Source organism: Diorhabda carinulata, chromosome 5 (assembly GCF_026250575.1).
Source record: "Diorhabda carinulata isolate Delta chromosome 5, icDioCari1.1, whole genome shotgun sequence".
NCBI classification, from domain to species: domain Eukaryota; kingdom Metazoa; phylum Arthropoda; class Insecta; order Coleoptera; family Chrysomelidae; genus Diorhabda; species Diorhabda carinulata.
Window position 1 is genome coordinate 21,873,005 of NC_079464.1, and position 26,209 is coordinate 21,899,213.

At 31.4% G+C, this 26,209-nt stretch overlaps 1 protein-coding gene across 2 annotated transcripts in view; it reads left to right on the top strand.

The window, feature by feature from the left end:
* The window catches only part of LOC130894372 (RNA-binding protein fusilli), a 187,994-nt gene that overhangs the window by 132,261 nt on the left and 29,524 nt on the right, over positions 1–26,209 (top strand). The window contains exon 10 of one of the 2 annotated variants that reach the window (XM_057801149.1): positions 144–360. In XM_057801149.1, the coding sequence (XP_057657132.1) occupies positions 144–360 (217 nt within the window). Of the gene's footprint in view, positions 1–143; positions 25,986–26,209 lie in introns of those variants that run through there. The other variant, XM_057801148.1, reaches the window with a different exon arrangement.

A 26,209-nucleotide genomic window follows, 5' to 3' on the forward strand; every position in this document is an offset into this window, starting at 1 on the left:
AGATTGACTTTTTGCCCCGTCAAATACAACCAGTCTCCATTTTCCATTTGTCATAAATGTATTGAAAAATTACATTATCTGGCCTTGTTAATATTACACTCCTTATTGCTTTAATTAAATACTCTAAGTTTTTGTTGTTGTAGGGTCAACCCAGTGGTGAAGCCTTTATTCAAATGGACTCTGAACAATCGGCGTTTATGACGGCGCAACAAAAACACCATCGTTACATGATATTTGGTAAGAAACAACGGTATATCGAAGTATTCCAATGCTCTGGTGAGGATATGAATCTCGTACTAACTGGAGGGATACCCGCACCGGTTTCTCCAGCGAAGGCAACTCCAGCTCTTCTAAGTCCCGGTATGTTACCTCCAATAGCGCCTCTACCACCAACTAATATACCTCCCCCTCCTCCCCCTCAAACGGCCTCGGCCACTACTATGTCTCAGAGTTTGGTTACGCATACACCCCATCAATTTACTTGGGACAATTCCGCGTTATTCGCTCAACAACAAGCACAAATTATTGCACAACACAATTTAATGGCACGACAAAACCAAGCTCAACAAGCACAAAATGAAATGTTATTGATAAATCACTTTGCGCAACAAAATCTTGCCCTTTTCAGTCAAAACATTTCACAATTGTCTCCCAACGGTACACAGTCGACTGCTGCTGGTGTCCCAGTTAATTCCGTCCTTAAAAGTCCTCAACACACTGTACCTCTTATGCCTATGGTCCCAACTCATCCTTATATGATCATTCCTCCAAGAATTCCTATTGCATTGCAAAGACCTCCTCCTATGTTATATCCTCAGTTATTACAGGGGCAAACGCCGGGTGTGATGCCGGTGGTACCGCACGTGGCAGTTAAAAGAAGCTACGGGGATGCTTTTAATGAACAAGCCACTCCTGCTAAGAGGCCTTTTGCGCCTACTTCTTTGCCTGTTTATCCCCCATTCTATCCTAACATGTAAAAAGCAGCTCTCTGGTTGTGAAATTATTATATGAGGTTGAAAAGTTTTATTGAGATAAACACAAATTTTGATATTTTTTGATAATATTGATGGTTGTAAATAATTAAATACAATTTTATAATATCAAGGAATGTTATTGATAATAACGTACAATTTTAGAATTTTTGATAGAGAAAAATTGTTTCAGAATGTGCTATTATGTGAGGAGGTCTTTTATAGCCATTTAAGTTAGTTTTGTTACTTTACATTATTAAAAAACAAGAATGAAGCAATATGCTACCAGATGCTGGAGTAGAGAAAAAAATAAAATTGAATCTACTGGTTTTTCTCAAAAAGCAATTTTTCCAATAAACTTATGGCTTAAAGTAGTGCTTCTTACACACTTTATATTAGTCCTGTATTTATCTATTTACATATATCTGTATGTAACGAAATTTTTGGATAGGATTTTCTCTGATTCAAAAATATCGGATGGATCGAAATTTTATGAATTTTTCCTACAGTCCATGCCAGATTCACAAGATTAAAGAAATTGAAGTTTGGTATAGTAGGTTTCAGATATATCCCCTTGTTATGTTATACCAAGAAAACCATTGTGTATAAAAAACTAAAGCAATGAGCTTTATTCGAAAACTGAACTAAAAAATGAGAAATAATCTCAATGTTCTTGGGTTAAAATTATTATGAACAACCAAATCGTCTTCAGCACATTTAAAATAAAACTAGAATAATCAACAAAAAAATTTACGTCAAAGCTAGTGATGCTATATATCAAATGATGAATACTATGTCAAAATTGGCCTTTTTCCATATAAATCCATTTTGAAAACATGAGGAAAAACAGTTTTTTCTACATAAACTCCTGTACAAAATTAACGCACCACTTTAATCTAAATATTTACAATATAAACACAAAATAGAACTAAGTAATTTGCATTATTTTTTCCATAAAAGTTTGTTGTTGCTGGAAATGCATAAATAAGCTAAGCTCATACTTCTAAATTGACAAAAAATCAGTAAAAGAGAATAAACGCATATGGGTCAACCCTAATACCGCGTAGGCCCTCCTTTACTCATTACATTACATTACACTGCGTTCATACGTCGCGACATGATGATATCGTTGTTCAACAAAAGCTTGCGGTATGTTCTCCCATTCTTCAATAACGACCTCTGTGAGCTGGTTGTGATTAGAAACAGGGGGACTATGACTTCGAATCCTCTTTTTGAGATAGTCCCATATTTGTTCTATAGGATTCATATACGGAGTGTTAGGTGGCCACTCCAATAAAGAGATATTGATATAGTTTTAAAAAATTTAATTTCTAAACTTTCTCTGGTGAGCAAGGGTTTTTTGGCTGGTCTTCTGTTGCTTAATCCTAGTGTCGATTTTCACCAAAATGAATGAGGTGAGTTTTGATATGGAACGGCTCAATTAATATATTTTATTTGACATTGGTACACGTGATGTCTCATAAAAGAATACATGCAAAGCACCTCACGTTTTTGATAGTTAACTAATTTTTTTTTATTATTTTCGTTAGTCTTTGTTTTTTATTTTTTCACGACTTCAACAGGTGACAGTATATTGTAGCAGTAGCACAATTCTTCTTATTCTTGTTATGACCTAGCAGAACTAACCTATTCGGCCAAAAAGTCCCTTCTTATTAAAAATAAATGTTTAAGACACATCTTTTAATATTCATGTTACGTTGTAATATCTTTACATACAAAAGAAATAAAACTTCCATCAATATTTAATTTTTAGAATATAAAGTAAGTTTTTTTGACAAAATTTATTGTCAAATTATTATTACAAAATTTTTCATTGAGTTTTAAAGTTTTGTTTTTATTTATTTTTAGTTATTTGAAGTACTAACTTATAATATTAAGTTTACGTTATTTCATATTAAGTTATAAAGCTTTTAGACATACAGGTGTTCCTAAATTCATGCTACAAAATTCAGTAAGTGATTGCTCGTATGCAATTTGAGATGGGTCTTCCTATAACAAAATTTCCTCATCCCACTCTTCTTTTAAATATCACTTTTAAAAGATGGTTACCAAAATTGAGTTTCTATTTTTTTTTATTCTATAATTTTTGTGAATTGGCAAAGTGTGTGATTGTGAGTATTTTTTCAATATTCTTGTGATATTATACGGGGATGAAATTAGCAATCCTTACTTTATTTCATACCAAAACTTTTTTCAAAAAGAAGTTTTATGAAATAAAATTATAACTCAAAATCCTTGTTCTATTTAGAAACATTAAAAACAGGGTAGAGGTTGTCATTTCCAACATTTATTATTTTCCACTCAACCTATTAAAAAAATTATGATTTATGTTTATTTTTTTCCCTGTAGCTATTGCTTTTGGGACAAAATTTAAGAATAAGAAATATTTTTAAATAAAATAAAGATTTTGATTTATAATTTAATACTCCATCTTTAAAAAAAATTTTGGTATTAAATAAAGTAGAGGCTGCTGCTAATTTCACCCTCTACAATGTAATAGGAATATCAAAAGATAATCGTCCTTTGCGAGTGCACGAAAATTACAGAATTTCAAGCTTCTAGCTCCACTTATGTTTAAAAATAAAAAACTCAATTTTAGTTTAGTTTTCAGTTAAGGGTGATATCTCGGTAAGAGTTGGGCCGAGGAAACTTTGTTATATGAAAGAGCCATCTTAATTTCATACGAACAATCCCCTCCTGAATTTTATCGCATGAATTTATGAACACCCTTTATATTAATTAATTTTAGATATAAAGTTATTTGATTCAAGAATTCATTTTAATTTCATATTAATCTAAACAATTGTATTAAATAATTGATATTATAATAGGATTGAATCTAGAGTATATTACCTACAAACTGAGATTTACACAGTACAGAATATTCTTTGTGTATTTATGCTCTGGTTAAATATACTTACTCAAAATGATATGTTTATTGCAATACAAAATAAGATGAAGTATTTCACACGATATTGGAATTTAATTAATGAAATAATAAGTAAAATAATTTTTTAAAATTCGGAAACTCGAGTTCATTAATTGAGAAATCTTTCTGAAGACTAAAATGTACTTAACTTTGAAACAACAGTGAACTAGATTCATCAGAGATATGATTTTTCAACAAAAATAACTTTACACACTTCATGCAGAAGCACTTTTCATTCCATTCATATTCACATTCAAGATTATGATATTTGGAGAGTTGTTGATTCGAAATATGATGTATAAGAGTAGTGGATATTCATCGGCTATACGGCTACAGTCTCTGTTAATGATTATACCAGGGAATTTTAGATTGATTCTTTCTTTGCTCACTTCGAAAATATCAGATGTTTTGTTATCTTTGTCTATTATAAGTTTTTTTGTTACAATATTTTTCTCAGTACGTTGTCCTTTTCTTATACAAATTATTTTTCGTATATTAATGCTATTAGATAGACAAGTTTCAGTACTCATATAAGATTATCATCTTTCATTACGGTCATCTTCTAGAAGGGTATACTTTTATTATATTTCAATTTTAGGGAAAAGTGTACTGCAAAAAATACTTTTGGATTTACCCTTAGATCTATAAATTGATGCACATAATTATGGATCCCCCAGTCTTGATAAAATGGTGTATTTCTGATAAATTTGGTATATATGCTTAAGAAAAATGTGGTAATATCCTATTTCCTCCTGAGCTATTTAATAACTAAATTCCAATATTTTGTTTTTGCTGCAAATGACTTATTCCTTTTTGTGTTATATAAAATGGAAAACGCATTTGAGACAATAAATATTAATGTACTTAAGTTTCTTTCACGAAAATGATGATTTTTATTCATTACTTTAGACTATAATTAAAAACATTTATGAAAGTCCTCAATGATATGTAAAACGTTATAACAGTATTGTACTTGCCGAAAACATGAAGGTTCCAGGATAAATTACAATTTGTACAACGTGCCTTAATTTTTATGCTTTACAATAAAGATATTGCTATTGCCATTTCTAAGGATCCCTTCTGCGATTTATTGGATTTCATATTTATGCGGTTTTTCGATATTTCTTATTGACCCCCTTTTTTAATTCACGTGACAAAGTAGCTTAAGCAATCTGATTCTATCCTTTTGGTTTATCTACTTTATAATAATGCTACTTAATTTCTTGTTTTCTATTATGTGTCTCCTGATGTTTTATCGGAAATCTCCCGTTGAAAATTACGTTTTTGGATTTATTTTTGTTGTATACCATCCTCAATTTGCAGCAATATGATGACTTGTTTTTTTATTGTTTGTATTTCGTAAGGACTTTACATTTTTTACTTCAATGCTGTATTACATTATTATTTATCTTAATTAAAACTTTTTGTGTTCTTTTGGTATAGTTTTCTTAAAGCAATAATTCATTTACTGCATTTAAGCAAACAATTATTCTATATAACTTAATTATTTATCTTCATATTTTATGGCTATTTTCGTCCCCATTTCTTGTGCTGACTGTATATTTAATATTTACAAAGTGCCTTTTAAATCAAGAATATGAAAATTTTGGATTTAGATATATTAGGGTGGTCGTTGAAAATTAAATTATTTGAGATACTCCCAAAAACAAACCTTTTTTTATGAAGGAATACTGGGAATTTTTTTAATAATTAAAAAAAAACAAGTGCCTTTACATGATCTGATTTAATTTTTCGGTATAATCATTTTTGTAATTTTCAGGAAAAATATAATTTTATTCGAATTTTAAGAAATTGTAGAACTAATATTAATAAAAATAACAAATATTTGATCGAAATAACAATAAACAAAAATCTAAATTGAGAAATTTTCCCAGTTCATTTTGTCTATTAAATAAAAAATGAAAGATATTCAAATTGATATTTTTATTAAAAATTCCATAAGTACAAATTTCATTTTAATATTTAGATTTCTTCACACCTCACGTAAGACTTCACTAAGGGTGTGTAGTATTTCATAACTTTTAATAAAAGATACAATTCAGTTTACAATTAAAAACAATAAACACTCAAGAACAACACTTTGGAATATATACCTAAATGTTTTGATTATTGTAATATTTATTTGATAATTTATACAAAGTATATGATACGAATATCGCCAACTAAATTATCTTGAAACTATAGACGTATGAATGCGAGAAAATTTTGGGCCTTCAAAGGAGACATCCAGAGCATGCGCATATAATGATTTTTTATGCATATTCATGAAAATCATTTATAACTTATAAGTAACTACTCACAGACGTAGAAAAAGCCCAAAAATAGAAGAAAAATTAAATCATGACCTCAAATGACTAAGTATATTAAGCTCCTTACAAAGCTTTATAATAACAGTGAAGGCGTTTCATCGTTAGCTATTTTTAAATCTCAAAAAAATACTTCTTCCAAATTTTATAAGATACTGGTCAACAACTTTTTTTTGTCATACGAAAACTTATACCAAATGTTGAATTTACTATGACCACTAAACAATAAAATATCAATGGAAAAAAATTGACACATCAGGTTTCTTTGTGACATCAAGACATATATTTTTATAAAAACTATAGTGATCACAACACTAAAAATATTCCTTAATATTCAATAAATAGCTATGATTTGTAATTTTCCGCTTTATGATTTCCTAGGAAATTTTGGACAACATTCACAAAATATTTCCAGTCTACTTTTTCTAGATCATTCAGGTTTTTTCATAGTTTGTATCCTTCATTAGCTCCTGAATTTGTGAACCAACAAATATTCCCTCGTTAATTTTTGCCATGCTGAGTTTGGGACATTTTTCTTTCAGTTATAAGAATCCACTGCCATCTTTAGGCTTTTACAAAATTTTTCATCTGGTCGATTTTTATATGCAACAGTGGTAAAAGTATATCGTCGGGGTTCGCTAAAGGATCATTTTAAGTTTGAACAAGTATTCTGCGAGGATGCCTTCTTGTTCTTTATTAAATATCTCTCTTGGAGTACCATAGTCAAATATCAAATTTACAGGATTATCCTCCATTCGTTCAATAAATCTTGATAATGGAGTTTTACTTAATACAAAATCTCGACACACCTCCCTTAATGATTTATTTTCACATAGAACTGAATTTACTGTACGTCGCATCAATTCTAAGGAACTTCATGTTCTTGTGAGTGTCTTTCATATCAGTACCATGAGCAACCGGCACTGAAGGACATTTGTTTCCGTTGTATAGCAACACTGCTTCCAAGCTACTTTTTGAGGAGTCAATGAACAATCGCTAGTGTCTTGGATCATATTCAAAATTCAATAAATTCATCATTACAGGAATGTTATTACAATAGACTGAATCATCTGCTTTAGAAAAGGTTTCATTTCATCGTCACGATGTCGGAAGTAAGGATTTTTCGTACCAGGATAAAGTAAATTCAAATCGTTTGATCTATTCCCCAAAAGCTCATCTTGTTTTTTGACATATTCAAATCACGTACCAAATCGTTTAAATATCCCTTTGATTCAATAAATGCGGTTCTATTGAAGTTGACGGTTCTTGAGATACCTTATCGGGTTAATTACGTACAAATTTTGGACTGGAAACTCAATAATGACTTTGGAGGCTTTGGCACAGGCAGTTCGGCACTATGTAGGATTGGTCGATGATATGTTTGGATACTGGAAAATGTGTTGTCGCCTTTTATTAGGATCAATCACAAATAACAATCACTTAAATGATATTTTGGTTCCGTCCAAATCATTGGTACACCAAAAGGCAAATGTTTGGATTCTTGTTTAATCCAACCTAATAGAATTCTCACACACGTTACACAACATATATATGGAACCCCGGATTCATCTTGGTGACACAGATGAGAACGAAAATAGTCTAAATAGCACTTTTCACTGCTTCATGCGGTGGAGTCGTGGTATGCTGGCCTCTTCCATCAAAACTTCTTGTGCTGAGTATTTCTACATCTGTTAGGTTTAAGTTTTCATTCAAACAATCATTGTTTCTACTGACATTTCACATTTATTGGAAATAATTCACTTTAGCGTTAATTTGATTGAAAAATATAAAAATCAAATTAATTATAAAAGTTCGAAAACTTCATGAAAGAAAATAACCAATCGCAACTTTAATGAGTACTTCTATAATTATTAAAGACATTTTATGGGTCCGCATCATGGAACATTCGTCTAGATCTACTAAAATGGGACGTAGCATGCTGGGAAAGCCTTAATGGCTCGACTGTAGTAGAGCGTCACAGTGAAAAAGTTACTGGCGTGACTTTTCCCTGAGAAGTAAAAGTTAATTTTCCACACATAAACGCAATTTTTATACAGTCGCCTAAATTAAGTTATTCAAACAAAAACACGTGAATGCGGTTACAAAAGAATATACAGCTGTCACAAAAAAAACAAAAAGTGACTGAAACAAAATAATATTTTTTTTAATGAGGGGACATCAAAACAAATAAAAATAATCACAAAGCTCGTGTTTGTGGTTACCATTGTTTTTATATCAAAATATTAACTTAGATCGTATTGTTTTGAATTAAAAAAAGATTATTAAAAAGGAGTTTTTAGAGGTCGTCGCAAAAAATTTAATTTTCATCGACCACCCTAAGATATATTGAAATACATTTTACGGAATATCCAGCAAAAATATTTGATGAAAATTCTATATTTCTTAATGGTACATAACATTTTTTGACACACTATATTAAAAAAAACCTAATAAAAATTCGTGTCCACAAAAAAAAAGTTCGTTTTGGTGTAAAAATTATTCAACAAATGCATCCAAACTCTGGGACATAATCGATTCCTTATATTACAGGGAGATTCCCTGAGTTGCCACCTTATATTATTAGTTATAATCTCTATAATACAAGACTGGTACTCAACAATTGTGATAAAACTACATTCCGAATTTGTTATTTGCTTGAAAAGAATCAGGTCGATTTTTACGTGTATGAGACATTTAATTTTTTATATTTTCATATTGCAAGATATGTGAATTGAAGTGATATTGGTACTTTATTTTCAATTGTACTTTTCTATTGCTCTTATCAAATATTTATTTGGAAAAACCAAGAGGAGAAATCGATGATTACTATACTTATTTATTGCGTCTCAGATTTCTAGGTAGTTTGTTACTTATGGTTTTAAAGCTGTTACTAGTTTTGTACTGCCACACAAAATACTCTTTCCCAGTAACGGCAACTTATTTCATATTATTGAAGATAAGTAGTATAGGGGTAAAATGTAATAAAAATAAATTAATAGAAAGCATCTACAGGATGTTTTTATAAAAAAATTTCTTCAATACAAAAATATAAAAAATAATGAGTGAAATTATGCTCAGGAAAAATCGTCTGGTTACTATTCAATTGTTGTTTAAATACTTTTTACATTATAGAAGTTGAAATTATATATTTTTCTATATAACTGGTCCCCTATATTCCATGTTTACAAGGCTTTTGTCATAACAAAAAATGTCTGCGACTAATGATTATAGAATGGGATTGGGTAATTGTTGTTTAAAACTTATGGTTTTAGGACAGTTGTTGAAACTGAAGGCAACTATTTTGTTTATTTCTATATTTATTAAATATACTTTATTTCACTAATTAAGGGTTGTCTTTGGTTGACGGAAGTCGATTGTCATTGTTGTCAATAGATGGAGAAGGGTATATTTCAGAACCTTAAATCAAATGAGAGCTTACACTGTGAAAATTTTGATTGAATATTCGTTAAATTGGGTATTATTTTAAACATTTTGAGCTAGTAGTGTTGGTGTATAGTTTATCTCAAATGAGCATTATATCAATCCAGATAAAAATTTTAGTAAGATATTTGTGAAATAACAGATTTATTAAAATTTCAATGATTGTTACTTGTAAGTAAAATTAACATATTCAAATAATTAATTTGTGAAACTACGATTTACGAATTACGATTTCTTTCATAATATTTTTCTCATTTCCAAATGAAATTACATTTTAATTGTGTTAATTCCTCATTATCACAAATCCAGGAACATGATTTTTATCTACCACATTCCTATCATTAGATTTAAGGTTCATATAGATTTTTTTTTTGAAAGTAGACTAAGAAACATTGTACAAATCATGGTGTATACTTATTTCATTTATTATTATTATTATTTTTTTTATTATATATTGGGTTTTAGTTTACTTAGTTATAGATTTATATATATATTAACTGATTCTGTCAACTTCAAAAATACTAATAGCTATTATTTTTGTCGGAAGACGGAATCGGCTGTAGGTTCAGATTAAGCCTCTTGCATAGCTTTCGCTAGATATCTGAATACGATTTGGTGTTATGCTTTTCACATTCATTATTTTAACTTTTGGAGTGGTGTTGGCGAATGGTTCAATATTTTTCAGAACAAAATTCTAACTTTCCAATATATTTTTAATAAATGCAACACATCCTATTGTGTGGTGATCGCTATATCATTAATTGGAGGTATTAAGAAAGTTTTATTTCTGCTGCTTCAACTTCTTTATCCAATAAGTGTGAATAAACTAACTTTTTTGTTACGCATCAAATATAAAAATACTTGGGAGTTTATTAGGGGAGGAAAACACGGGATTAAAGTGAACAAACATCGAGTTAGTTTAAAATCGTTGGAAACATGACATGAAAAAAGATTAGAGAATTAATTTTCTCGGGACATATATTTATAATTGAAGAATTTATTCTTCAGAAATTCGAAAAAAGAAAAAATAAAAAAACAGCGGAGTAGAAACAAAAATATCAAGTAAAAAACATTCGACTCAATATATCTCACCTTACCAATTGGTACTACAGCTCGGTGTGAGCCTTGGCCTCCTCGACAATTCAGCTCCAAACTGCTCTGTTCTTTACCAATGTTCCCATCCATTCAGATTCATTGTTCATTCATGAACTTAATCAGTCCATCTGATAAGCGTTCTGCCTCTTTTTCTACTGCTGTATATTTTGGTATGCATGATTCTCTTAAGTATCCGATTTTCCTCCATTCTTTGAATGTGGCCATAGCAACTTAACCTCTGGGCTGTAATGAATCGTACGATATTTTCATAGCCTAGTATTTAATCGACTTTTCTATTATACTGAATTTTTCAGTCCTTTACGATCATTATAATTCCTCCATATATTCTTCTGATAATTTTTCTTTCAAATATTCTTAATCTTTCTTGGGGTTTTTGTGTCATCACTTAACATTCACTGTCATAAGTCTTCTTAATATTAGTTTGTTTTATAGGAGCTTCAGATTCGCAAAATGAGCTCTTTGTATTCTCCTGAATACATTCTGATATATCTTCTGCTGTTTTTCCTTTCTTATAGATAATTATTTTATTTTATTTATTTATTTATCTCATGTCTTAAACTAGAATAATTCATCATTTAGTTGTAAGATTGACTTACCAAATATCCTTCATCGATCAGAGAATCATACAGAGTGCTTAACATGGCTTTTCCGTCCATCAACAATTTTATAACAATTTTTTTTTTTCCCAAAAAATAGTTTGGGCGTACGAGCGCAGTAAAGTGTAGTTCAACACAAGTTTGAGCAGAAATACTCATTTCCACACCACCATGAGTTAGAGAAAGCGGCTTGTTTTTGTGGTACCTCTAGTAAGCCTAATCCATATCTGACTCACTACTTCCAAATTTAGTTGAATCTCCGTTGCTTTATTGTTGTTGACAGACCAGGTATTGTGCTTTCATCGTCTTCAGTACTGATTGAAATATCAACCACGGAAGTTTCTTCTGCATCATCGACGATGGGATCATCAGCTTTGTCTGATTGAGGATAATGTTTTGTTTTGTACATCTTAGACTGAATATCCTCTGTAACTGCTTCTACCTTTACAATACGTTTACGTTTTTCTATATTGTCACTTTTTTTCATTGTACCACACTTACGTAAATCATTTATACCCTGTACTTCTAAAGTAAACCACATGCGCCTTATTAGAAGTGACAGTAATAAAAATATCAACATATTTTCTTAATAGTTGTGCTTTCACTGTTTTTATGTGTGGATGGTGATTACCTAATTTTGGCCATTAGTTTGTCCAGAGAAAACTGACACTCTTCGAGATATGAATAAATGTACTGCATGGCAGAATTAATGTCGTTTGCATATAGACTTTTTATTCTTTTTTTAGTTGGGTGCGTTTGGTACAATTTCTTCATGTAACAATTGTGATATCGGCTGCGTCTAAATCTTTAATCTGCTCAAGACTTTCAACGATTGCCCCAATCATCATTACGAGCTTGAGCAAGCTCTGAAATACTGTTTTCATCGATAATTTACGCACACTATACACAATATTACGATCACATAAACGAGTCTGCTTTTGCTTAGGTATAAACTCTGCTGTTATATAAGCAGCACGCCACGTAAACATGCTCACCACTATTGATGCTTCCGTCAAGTGTGAATTGCGAAGTGTGATTCGTTTTCTACAGGCTGAAGGCCATAATACTGTAGAAATCCATCAGAGAATGAGTCGTGTGTATGGGGAAAACTTCATGAGTGATGGTGTTGTGCGTGAATGGTGTCGAAAGTTTAAAGATGGCTGCCATTTTTATATCACTTTCGACACACATCGATTTTACTACTACTACCACTAAAAGTTTGTATTTATTGTTTTTTCTTTTTACACTTGATTTACGAAAAGTTTCCAATCTTTTCTCCTTCATTTTTTTGCAATGTATCACCCGAAATAAAAGAGTTTACTTCATTAGAAGCCTTGGCTCTGGAAATGCAAACGACACTGTGAAATGATGAACATTTACTGAAGACTAAGACTAAATATTTCTATTGAGCTCCGCTAGAGCCAGATGTTTCTTAGAAGGGTGAGAAGAGGCCTGACACAGAAGGGACGCATTCCTTTATACATCAAGAGACAGACCATAGTCAGCCGGGTTTTTAATATACAGTACAATTTTTAACCTCATTATAATTTTTATATTTGAAAATTCTGAAATATGAGGAGTTTCAATTAAATATTACGCGAATTATCTCGCCACTACTGATGGGAATCATTTGAAATGTGTTAACCATATATTAAGTTATACAATATGTCTCTTATTTTATATTCCATTAACTTATTATCTCGGATTATCTAATTTCTGTCTTACATCAATGTGACTGTGAAGAATCATAATTCTAATTTATCTATTATATTCGTTAAGATTTATTGTAAACTAACCGTCCTCAACGTCTTACTTAAGCGGTTCCATATGTCCCTTAGACACTTGAAGTTCTATCAACTTATCAAATTACTTACCCTTATTTTTGTCTCGATGTAACTCTAACGACCATAAATATAATTAATTATAGTTTTTATATACAATAGGATTAGTATTTCAGAGAGCATAAACGCGCATAGTATGTTCTTAATAGTTTTCACTTCCAACGAGTATAGTAGTTAGATTATTGAAACCACTTTATTTATTAATATTTAATGTTAATAAATAGCTTCTTAAAAAGTTGTGATTTGAGTTATTTAACTCGCTCGTACGCCGAAATTATTGATTGTAGTAAAAAAATTATGACATAAATTGTAGAAAAGTTTATTTCATTTTGTATAAATATGTTTTTTCTGTAAAATGCGTCGGAAAGGGGTTATAATAAAAAAATTGCTTTTAAGCTTCATTTTTCCTATATGGCGGCGCGAACAGCAAAGATATGAAGTGGAAAAGTTGAAAATCGAAAAAAGTACGTCAAAATCTATGAAATTGCTAATTTTCAAAACTCCCGAAAAACTTTCCAGGTAACCTCAATGTATCCAACCAAATGACTGTACTAATATAGCAAAAACGTTGAATAAAAAATAATTATTTTTTGAAATATCACGTTCATGTAGGTACTGATCCAATAATTGATATCGCGATCACAATCATTTAACTGACTAAAATAAATTTTCTGAAAAATTAATTCAATTTGAAAGTGATGTTTTGTTCTGTGTTCATTTGATTATTTTATTACAGGATGTATTGGTGCAAACTTTAGTATTTCAAATTGAAATACTCAATTAACATTTCAATAATATATAAGTATTAATCAATAATTTCAATTTGCAATATTAAAAAAAAAATAGTGGCTTACCCACATTTATTAATAGAACTTATTGCATTTTACATCGGGACTGGATGAACATATTTGGAACAGTGAGTGTTTTAGGTAAGACTTAGAGATACATGTGCAAAACAATGAGGCAGATTATACAAATATCTATGAGAAATCAACCTCTGCCAGTTCAATAATTTACTTAGTCCTCGTTGACAGGTTTGTGAGAGATTCATCTAACTCACTAACAAGGTTTATGTTTGTAACATAATTTTTCATTCCTTTATGTTTTTTTTATTGTTCCAATAGTTTTCTTTACGTTAAACTCTTCATCTTATTCTCTTATTCCATTGTTAATCATTATTAGCAGTGTATATTCTATCATCTTCATTAGAGTTTCGTTATTTGGTTAATTGTTCAGGCTTACAGGTATTTTTGTGTACACCTCTCGGGTAGTTCGGACTTTTACTTATTACTCAGGAACTGTATATAATAATTCAAGATTTAAGACTCTGTAGAAGAAATATTGTTTTGGTATCCTGAACGAAAATAAAGATTTGAAATATATGTGTTGTACGAGGCTTGTCCATAAACTAGGAATCCCTTCGCAATAAAAAACATTTTTATTATCATTGAATAATATATTTTTGGAAAACTTTTCCATGCGGTATACCATCTTCTTTATAAGTCGTAGGAGTCTGCCGCCGCGAAGATAGCTTGAAACCTCTTTTTTTCAGCTCTTCTTCGAATGTGAAACGCGTTCCAAATTAAGGTTGTACTTTCTTTTTTGGATTCTTTGCACTATTCGCGCACATGTTGCACACTCATAAAATTTTCCTCATTCACTTTACACAGTTGGGTATGAATGCCCACCGGAGGAACGTATTTTACACGCAGAAAACGAATCATAGAGCATAATTCACACCTGGCGTGAGAATGAAATGGAAGCTTAGTCTTCCGCGGCTACCAAATCAAGAATGAACGCTCGCCGTGATGGGAACTAGGAGAAAGGAAGCCAATCTCACCAAATCCCGAAGCTCCTTGGAAACCATATTTTATGGACAAGCCTCGTATAAAACGCCTACTATTTTCATTAGCATTCGCTCTCTTGCACATACATTTGTTACGCTTGTTATCCATGGGTCTAATATGTTGAAATTATTCCCTGGAAATGAGATAAAGTTTTCTCTCTACTATTTTCAAAATTAATATTTAATACCTGTTGAGCATCTCTTAATATATCTGCGAAACTTTATGTTCACATTCCCCAAATTTCACATTAAAAATGTTTGTTCTAAATCTAATGAAATTCTTGGAATTACTGTTTATCTAATAGTTTCAAGACGTTGCGTTCAAATGTATATATTCCAGATAATCAAAATTTTGTTGTAACGTTCTTATAGTCTAGTCTAGAAGTACAAATCGGTGTTAATTCGATAAAATATTACTAAAATTATGAGGATTAACTCGTTCTATCCGAAATGATGTGCGTTAAAACTTGAATAGCACATAAAAATTTTTTAAAGTTATAAGTTATAAACAATTAAACAACTTCAAACAATAGGGTTTGGTTTTTCGCTTAAGGTCGTGAATAATAAATATTTTTGAATTTTTAAAAAAAGTTTCTTCCTGGAACTAAACCTCCATTATTTATAATTTTAGAGTTATCTCTAAAAATAGCCTTCCGGAGAAATTAAAAAAAATATTATATAATCTTTACACTTTGAAGAATTTATTTCTGTTCGAATTTTTTGTCTAAATCAGTTTTTATACAAATGAAACGTTTGTTAATTGACGAAATTTTCGCATACTTTCTTGATCTTTCTTAACTAACGGAAAGTATAAAAAACAAAATAAAGATTGTGTCATAAAAGTTTCAAAATATTTATATATAGTTAAAAAATTTTAACATTATTGTTTTCCCTTTTTTGATTTGAACTAGAAAAAAATATTAAATATTTTACGACGCTATCTTATTTTGTATATATATATATGTTACCGTTTTCAATTAATTCTAGTTTTGACAAGGAAAAATTAGTTTTCTCAAACCTATTCTGTTAAAAGTTGTTTTCGCTAGTCAATACTAGTGTCGACTAGTATCCTCGGCGTTAAAACTATTTTTTTTAATATATTTTTAGAATTTTCAGTTGAAACTATCTTTCATTGGGATTTCTACTAAAGGGAAACAGTGTTTCCCATTGAAAAATTTATTATTTCAAAATTTTATTCTAGTAGAACACTAAAGCTTCAGAATTTTTCGTGGCAAATTGGTTTTTTTTGTACAAACCGTGTTTAGAAACACAATATTTTTTCCAGAAGAATCTTACGAAACCTTACCATCCACCTGAGCCGGTGGATGACATTTCGGTTGAACTGCGAAGAGATAAAGCTGTATCTGAGAGTGAATTCAAGTCTACAATACAATTATAATACGGACTATAAAATTTTATTTCAATTGACACCATACAAAGATTTAGTTAACTTTATTTTTATTAGTAAAAACTAGTTTCAACTGAAGAGGTTTGTGAGAACTAGTTTTCCTTAGTCAAAACTAAAATTAACTGAAAACGGGTTTTAACTGTATATACATACGTAGGAAGCGAAAAAATTTTAACAGTTATTCAAACATTCTTTTAGCTCAGAAGAAAATTTTGTTGATTAACAATCGTCTGGTTTGTTGGAAAATTCCAACGGGAACAAATTCTTCAAAGTGTTGAAGTTATAGTCTAATTTTTTTTGAAACTTTCAATTCACTATAAGTACCTTAAACATTTTTTTCAATCGACGTACTCGCTATCGAGGCGGTGTTCGCAACCTAACAATGACACGTGGAGGGCGATTTTCCGCGTTAAATTATAATTATAAATAATGGAGGTACAATTCCAGGAATTGGAACTTTTTTTAGTGAAATTCCTCGTCTTTAAGCTTTGTTTTAAAAAATTGGAAAAAATTTATAATTCAAGAGCTATAAGCGAAAAACTAAACACTATTTTTTGAAGCTCTTTAACTTTTATGACTTGAAATGTTTTATGGGCAAATTAATTCTTTACATAAAAGGAAAATTCCAACGGGAACAAATTCTTCAAAGTGTTGAGTTATACTATATATTTTTTGGATCTTTAAATTCACTATAAGTACCTTAAAAATTTTTTCTAATTGACGTTTTCGCTTTCGAGGCGGTGTTCGCAACCTATTAATGACACGTGGAGGGCGATTTTCCGCGTTAAATTATAATTAGAAATAATGGAGGTACTTTTCTTGAATCTGGAACTTTTTTAGTGAATTTTCTCGTCTTTAAGCCGTGTTTTCAAAAATTGGAAAATATTTAAATTTCAAGAGCGATAAGCGAAAAACCAAACTCTATTTTTTGAAGCTGTTTATGATTTGAAATGTTTTATGGGCTAATTAATTCTTTACATACAAGGAACTGAATATTATTCTAGATCGAAGGACTAATACACATAATTTTAGTAATAGTATGTCGAATAAACATCGATGTAAACTTACAAGGCCAATTTATAAACTTTAATCTGTTTGCCGTTCGCGGGTGACATTTGCCGTTTGACGTTCGTAGGAAATTCTACACCCTGTTCATAAAATTGACGTTGTTGCCGTTAACCTAAAATTTTGTTATTCTTTTCGACGAATGAAATCGGGATATTTTTTTGTTTGTAGTCCGGTATTTATGAATGAAATTATGGAGAATAACGAAGAGCCAACAGAAAAAGAAATAACTCCAACATCATGCTCTAACATTAGACGTCAAAATCACGTGACAAACGCAAACGTGTGATGGATTATTTTGCTATTGCTACGAAAATATCTACGAACGGCCGACGGAAAAAGATAAAATTCGTTTATTTTGAAAGTTATCAACGGCAGACCGATCGGCAAACGGCAACTCTGAATGGTCTTAAGCACTTCAATGTTTTTAATTTTGTAACAACAACCATCAACGGCATCGGAAAACGGAAAGTCAAGTTTATGAATCGGCATTTATAGACTAGACTGTGGAGATTTGTCTATTGATATACAAGTCATTTACTACAGTTTATATGTACAATGTTTTAGACAAAGCTACGTATCCCTTAAATGAACTTGTTTTTTTTATTTGTTTGTGACATCAGTAGTTGGCAGTCTATCAACTGATGTGCATTATTCTTCGTACTACACTTTACATCTATTATTTTTTCTTTCGCTAAACAGTATTCTGGAAATTCTAGAAATTTCGAACTTCGGACAAAAACAAAATTTTTATTTTTTTCTTATCGTTGTTTTCTCTACAGCTTAATAGTGTATTTATTTTTTATTAATTTATCCTATTGATTTTTTTTAAATAATCACCGTTAAAATTTCAAAGCATATTATTAATTTATAAATTCTTTCAATGTATTTTTTTTAAAATTCTTACTTACTTAGTTTTTTATTGAACATTCATATAAAAGCTCTCTAAAATTATTAAAAAAATAGGGTTGATGGTAAATAAAAGGGAAGGCCTGGAAAAAATCCTTAAATGTATATCCACAACAAAAACAGCTGGTTTTTTAATACTTAATTTTCAATATTCGAAAGATTCTTTTCAGATATTTTGAATTGAACCTTTTCCATTTAAAGGATGGGATTGATTTCTACAAATTTTATGTAATTATTGAAATTTGTCTGGAGTCTGGAGTGGGTGTGTACTAACCGAAGGAAGGTAGTTTTGTATGTATACTAACTATATATGGTGGACATATTTTTTCAGAATGTCGAAAATATTTTCACCAAGCCTTATTTACTTGTCTAGCGAAGGTTCCGTCTTTTCATTTTGTGGTAACGGTAGGTAAAACACCAGAAAATAAAGAGGTTGAAAATTGACGATTCACTTATGAAATCAGATGTCATCTTAATATGCATGAAATTATCAATACTAATTTAATTTGCGTAACGGTTTGGATCAGCGGACAATAATTTTTGAATTTATATTAAATATAAAGAAATTTGTTGGTGATACGTTTTTATCAGAAAATCTCCGTGTTTCGTAATTATTTTTTATCTGAAGCCATCTACAACTCCGTTGTTGGTATTTTCTAGATATTGTGGAGTTTGGCACGAATTGAATTTACAAATGGCTTCTTTACAGTAAAAGAAGCTATATAATGATAATTACAATATTTCTGCAAAAGACCTTTAAAAGGATTGCAAAAAAATAAATTTAAAAGCAATCAGTTTTTCTCAAAAAGTATTATAATTTATAATTATCAACCGTTGAAATGATTCCTGCTTACATAATATTCAAGATTTTCTTCTACCTCCACTATGCCAATAAATATACAAAGGAGCTTTCCAGAATTATTTCGTGTTTTCCTATTAGTTATCCATAAAAAATGTTTATAACATTTTTTCGTTTTTCTTTAGGCCGGTTCATTTTTTTCGCATCAACTTTTTAGCATAATCTATGATATTTGTTGTTTTTGAATTACTTTCAATCTAGTTATTTCTAGTTTTACTAGACATCTACTCTGGTACAGATTGTCCAGAACCTCTATCATAAAATTTGAGAAAGAAATACTAGATGTGATTTTATGTGTGTCTAACCTTAAGGTCCTTCGAAAGATGCTGTTAGCGAGTGTTTGTAAGCATATGTCAAAAAACTTGCTACCCTCAAATTTCAGACTTGGTCCATTCTATAATCCTGAAATTATTAATTGTTAATAGTATTTTTCACAATCTAAGAAATTGCCCTTATTACTGAAACCTATATTAAATTCGATAAGACCCAAAAGTCATAAATTATAATAACTGGCATTTTCCTTATAGTATAGTCAAAAAACTTGCTCTCTGCAAATTTCAGACCTGAAATTATTAATTGTTCATAGTATTTTTCACAATTTGGTTTACATTGTTGGGTTTCAAATTTGAATATGATGGGACTGTTGAATTTTAATCTTAAATCTACCAAATGATAGACAATATATTAATAAATAAATTATATTTTATTTATTAGTAGATATTATCTAGTTCAATTTAGTTATCGCCACTATCTTGAAAATCAATTTTTTTACGGGTTCTGAACTACATTTTTAATTTCCATTTTCAACAACTTGACCACACAACTGTTTAAAGTAGGTGTATTATTATGAGCACGTCCATTAGATTTTAATTTATGCCATAAAAAATCAATTGAATAATATGGTGGAAGCCGAGGTATTTCACTTTTTCCATTACCGGAACCCGGTATCTTATTCTTTTGACAAATAAAATCCGAAATATTCTTTGCTGCCGAAAACAGACATTTCTGGTATCCATCCTTCTTTTGACCCTGCATCTAGAATAGTTACTGTTTTACTTTTATTATACGGAGCTTTCGTGTAATTTTTTTAACCATCAACCCACCCTTTACTGGGTGTATGATGAAATATTTCGAATAAAAACGACGTATAGTACGCCACAAAGTTCTAGTGGAACAATTAATCTCACCATTAGTTTCCTGGAAGTTTCCGTGAAGGTTGGCACTTTTTGTTCTGCATACATTCCATGAAGATTGCGGCGAATTAAGCCTTCTTGAAAGAAATCAATGCACTTTGGTACATCATTGTCTTTTCGTGTTTTTTTAGGAGCTATCGATTTTTTCAAAATTTTTCAAATTGTACTTTCAGGGATGCTCTTTCAATGAAAAGTATGTTTCGTGGCCTCTACTAACTCAAATATCATGCCTGAACGGGCAAACATTTGCGCCGTTTGGTAAACATACTATAGTCTATTTCAGAAAGGTATTGAGTAATAAAATTTTCGTCCAGTTCGGCTCAATTTCGGTGTCGGCCATAGGTGTAGGTCTTGAAATAGTATTGTTTGTAATATTAAAATTTTAAGTAATTGCGTAAGAGAATTAAGAAAAGTATGTTTTCTGGCCTGAAGTGTCAATATCGAAATATTGTCTAGGTATTACTTAGGTAGTAGATTATACAGTTACGTTTTGCGTTTATCAGGTACCGTTTAATCTTCTATTAGTACCTCTGCCTAATTCCAATCCTATTTCAGTTTCGGCTTTCTTTTTTACGAGTATCCGACTGACACGCCTTTGACACACTATTTTCAGTGTTTGTGTATGGATAACAATAGGCTAAACTCATATATTGACACCAACCCGGGTGGTACTACCTGCACTTGATAAAAAAAAAGAATTTTACAATGAAATCAATGCCAAGCTATGAAAGTGGCTTAAATATTCGTTGGATCACTCTTTGGTTCCTATGCATACCTAATGAGGTTTTATTACTCTCCGCTTTAGAAAGCCCATGCGCAATGTCGAACTTTGACACACTCTCTCCAACAAATTGGCCGGTATTTAACGATAAATGCTTCAATACTAGCTTCCAGTGCGTCAATCGTTGCTGGATCACTGTAGACATTAATCTTAACATGGTCCCAAAAGAAATAGTCTAAAGACGTTAAATAACACGATCTAGGCAGCCAATTGACGGGCCCCAAACGTGAAATGAACTGTTCACCGAAGGCGGCTCTAAATTTGGCCATTTTCAGCGTGCCGTGTGGCATGTGGCACCGTCTTGTTGAAACCATATGTCAGGAATGTCCAATTTTCCCATTTTGGACAAAAAAATCGTCAATCATCACACGGTAGCGCTCGCCATTCACAGTAACATTCCGGCCATCGTTGCTTTTGAAGAAGTACTGTTCGATGATGCAACCGGCCCATAATCCACACCAAACAGTGACTTTTTCGGGATGCATTAGTAGCTCTTGCAAAGCTTCTGGCTGGTCCTCACTCCAGATGTGGCAATTTTGCTTGTTGACGTATCTATTCAACCAGAAATGAGCTTCGTCGCACAATTTTTCGGTAAAAAAGTGGATCTCCCTCAAACTTTGCCAGCGCGCATTCACCAAATGTTAGACGTTATGGGAGATCGTGTGGCTTCAATTCCTGCTCCAGCCGTATATTAAAGCCGTATATTAAAAAGACCCAAATCCTTTCGCAAAATTTTCCGCGTAGTGGAGTAACAGAGGCCCAATTGCTGCGAACGGCGGCGAATCGACATTTCACGGTCATCAGTAACACTGGCGGATACAGCCGCGATATATTCTTCGGTCCTCACTGTTTGTTTGCGTGTTAGTGGTTTATTGTCTAATAGTGTAAACTGGGTTCGAAATTTAGTCCCAGCTTCCGAATAGTTCCCTCAGTAGGCCGACTAAACTGCCCATAATATCTTAACCGAGCATGAATTTTGATAGTAAAATTCAATAATTTCCAAGCGTTGTTCGTTCGTAAGTCGATTAATGATTAACTTTTAGACCAAACGGAACAAGTTTGACAATGACACAAGACACGATTCTTGCGTGATCTGTCAAAAATAATGTTGCCAAAAAGATACCAGCAAAAAAATCACTCGTTACATTCTTCTGATGTTCATTTCATGGATATTAACAATTTCGAGATGTGGTTCAATTGGCAGAGGAAGAGTTACGGTTAAATTGACAATATCAACATTTTATCTCTATAACTCGTACATTTTTTATATTTTTCGACTCGTGGTGTCAAATTTAAATAATAATTCACCTTTTTTTATAATATGCATATATATTTTACCTATTAAAAATTAATGAAGTGAAGTGTACACTAAACAAATCCGTTATTTTCTTCTGATTTAAACAATTTGCAGATTTTTTATCAACTATTTTTTCAAGCTCAAACAATGAACTGAATAGATAATCCTCGATATCATCATATCTTCCAACAAAGGTTCGTAGGTTGTTGATTGCAGCTCTTTCTTTCTTTGTTATTGCTGAATCAGGATGATCAACGTCATTTTCATTAATGTCATCCTTATCTATATTCTGATTAACTATGTCGAAGATTTCAGTATCAGTTAGTGTTCCAGTAGTAGCTAGACCTTCATCATATGTCACATAATCTTCAAATTGCACTTCTGTGTTTGGAAGTCTATTCCAGTCAGCGTCCGGTTCAAGGGCTCTTCCGAAGCTTCTTCTTGTGGCATCGAAAAACCTCAGTGAAACAATTTGATATTGTAGTTTCAGATACACTCCAAGACTTGTCTATCATCCTAATTGCATGTAGTACATTAATAGATGTTATTTCATATTTGCTATTAGTTTCCTAACAAATTTACTTTGATTGGAATTTTTTACTAAGCCTTGATCTAAGGGCTGTACCTTAGGTGTTATATTGGGTGGAAAAAATTTAACTTTCACTGCTTTCAATGGCGGAATTATGTTGTGAGCTGTACAGTTGTCAATGAAAAGTAATATTTCTCGTTTCTCTTTATTCATTTACTTACTAATGAATATTTCGGCTATAATTCAGGCTTTCTTGTTAGCATTATAGTCTAGTGGTAGAGATTCACAACCAGAAAAACACCGAGTCTTTCTAGCCTTTCCTATAACTAATGGCTTGAGTTTTTCAGAGCCTGTCATGTTTGTTGCCAGCAATGTTGTTAATCGCTCTTTACTGTGCTTACCGCCATGACATTTTTCATTTTTAAAAAAAAGTATTTTATCACATAAGCACTTCTATACTCCCATATATCAAGATGATTTTATTAATTTTATATATACTTGCCGCATAAATGTAACAAATTTTGAAATTTTTGAAGAGTTAAGACTTAAAAATTTTTTTAATCTAATTTTGTCATGTTATGGGGCATAGAATTTCCCACCATTTTGACGTCTTCAATTTTTTAGTACGTGCAGAAGGATATGAGCGTGAAATATTCAAATTTCAATTGCACAAGTAGTGCTTGTAAGTAGAGAATTCAATAATAGAGTCTTGATATATTTTAGATCTTCACTTCTTTGACCTTTTTATATGTTTTTCTTGCTAAATCATTTTGATTTTAGGTCTCTTTTGATTGAAAATTAGTTTCTGACAAAGTTAAAAATATTGATGTTTCGACCTATTTCGGTCTTTAGCTCACCAACAACATTAATATCGAATAAAAATGTCAAAAGTTTTGAGTCAATATTATCACCTTTTCCAAGACGATTGATTAACAAAAATATATTTTAGATTAGGGACAATATTCCATCTTCCAAAAAATTGATGCGAGATCCATTTTCTCGAACTAATGGTATAAGATTCATTAAAGTCATTCAATACAGTGGTAATTAAGTTTATTTAGAATGGACAATTGTCTAGTTCTTGAAAATAGATTACGGATATTTTGCAAATAGTTTGATGCACACATTGAAAGACGATCTCATCTTTAGCACAAGTGCTCGAACGTTTTTCCGGGTTTCTCGAATTCCCAGAAAGACCGCCTTCAATATTAGAATACGTATGCGAATCCATCCTAGTATTTGCGAACGCCACTTTTCTACTTCACAATGAGTGCAGTAGCTGTTCTATTTAAAAATGCTTTAGATTCCGCGTGAAGCGCCCAATATGCTGAACAGACAAAGGTGATGAATGATCCAATGCGTTCGGTCGTACTTGGCATGCTTTTCAATTGCAGTGGCCTGGGCTGTACGGGGCTAGGTATGAGGCAGCGTCAGCAGTGATTATCGAATAACGCTGGCCTCTTCCTTTCCCAGACCCCTTCCACCTACTTCGACAAATATAGCTGTCTCGTCTCGAACGCCACCATGTCCTCTCTTAACAAGGCTCCTCCTCTTGCGGTTGAGGGCATGAAAGATCTGTAATAATTTTAAGGGGATCAGGGGGAGTGTAGCCATACCCCAGTATCAGGGCATCCCGAAATTTCTCTGCTGAAAGGTCTGTACTATAAGTTAGTCTTAGAAGTTTAGCCAACCACTGCGATGCTTAATTAATTGTTTTTCAACATCAGTTCTTCGTTGTCTCTCATTCTGTCTAACTATTTCCAAGTGATCCCAGTGTTCATTCTTGTCAAGAGGTTCCCCCGACTGAAGTGCATCGACTAAATCGGGAAATCCTAAAAGCCGAACGGGATTTGTTAAGCTCAAGCCTCCTAATGCGGCTGGTAATTCACACGTTATTAAACATATCACTGTCTATTCCCCTGATATTTGTTTAATAAAACAATTAATTCGAAACTCCACAAAATGATATCTCAAAAAAAATTTATCACTAATAATATACAAAATTACTTTAGAATTCACAAAAAGATATTCATTCCAGATAGTACGTTATAATTTACTATAACTGCCGATCATAAACACGATGTTACGTTTCCAATTTCTATGACCATTTACGATTCACCTTTCTTTCCCAATTAAAATGATTGGAGTTGGAATATTTCGTAGGAAATAGGAAAAGCCAAACAAATTTGTTTTCACTGATCATATGATACTACATGTTGTTTTTCTTTGGCCTCTTTGCGAAATATTCGGTTCGCTTTCAAAGAGAAAAAAAAAAACTAAAAGAATGAATATCGAAACAAATACTTCGACCAAAAAAGTCATACTTCTTTAAATGTATGAAAGATATTGCCAGTAACTTCGAAAGTGGACAACAAACGGAACCTCAAGTTTATAAATCGATCTTGAATGTTTGCAGTATATTTTTCGAACATTCACTTACCTTATATTTTACATGAGGTATATTTTTCGAAAGTTCATGTACCTTTGCAAATTTTTAAACGAGTTTCTTCTAAGAATGGTGGTAAACCTTTTAAATGAAACAATATGGACTCTAATGACATAGAGATGTAGTGCAATAATTAAGATGAAATCTGTAAAACGTATCACTTGAATTTCTTTATATATATCAAGAAAAATACCTTAATGTTGGTAGACACATTCTGACATTAACTTTCTCAAAAAGTTTTTATATTAACCAGTTACGTTTATGTCTTGAGCTTCTGGTTATTTACCTACTGGTGTTTCAAAGGTAAGAATCCATTTCTGTGAACACTTTATTTTTCTGTATTGTATGCAGCTCTAGCGTTACAATTTTGTTTTAATATACACTAAATTAATAAATGTTTGTCACAATAATGCTTTGGGTTTATTGTTTAGTTTCCTTTCGCTATATAACACATTTTTCTTAGGTAAGGGGTAGGCCACTTATATGTGGATGTACGATACCTGGTTGGCAGTATAAAGGTAGCTGGGTGCAGTGTATGAAATCTCAAAGCAATAAACTAAACGAAATAGAAAGAAATTCATAATATTGATTATTTATTTATTCTATAGATAACAATAATGTTGAAAGTTGTTTA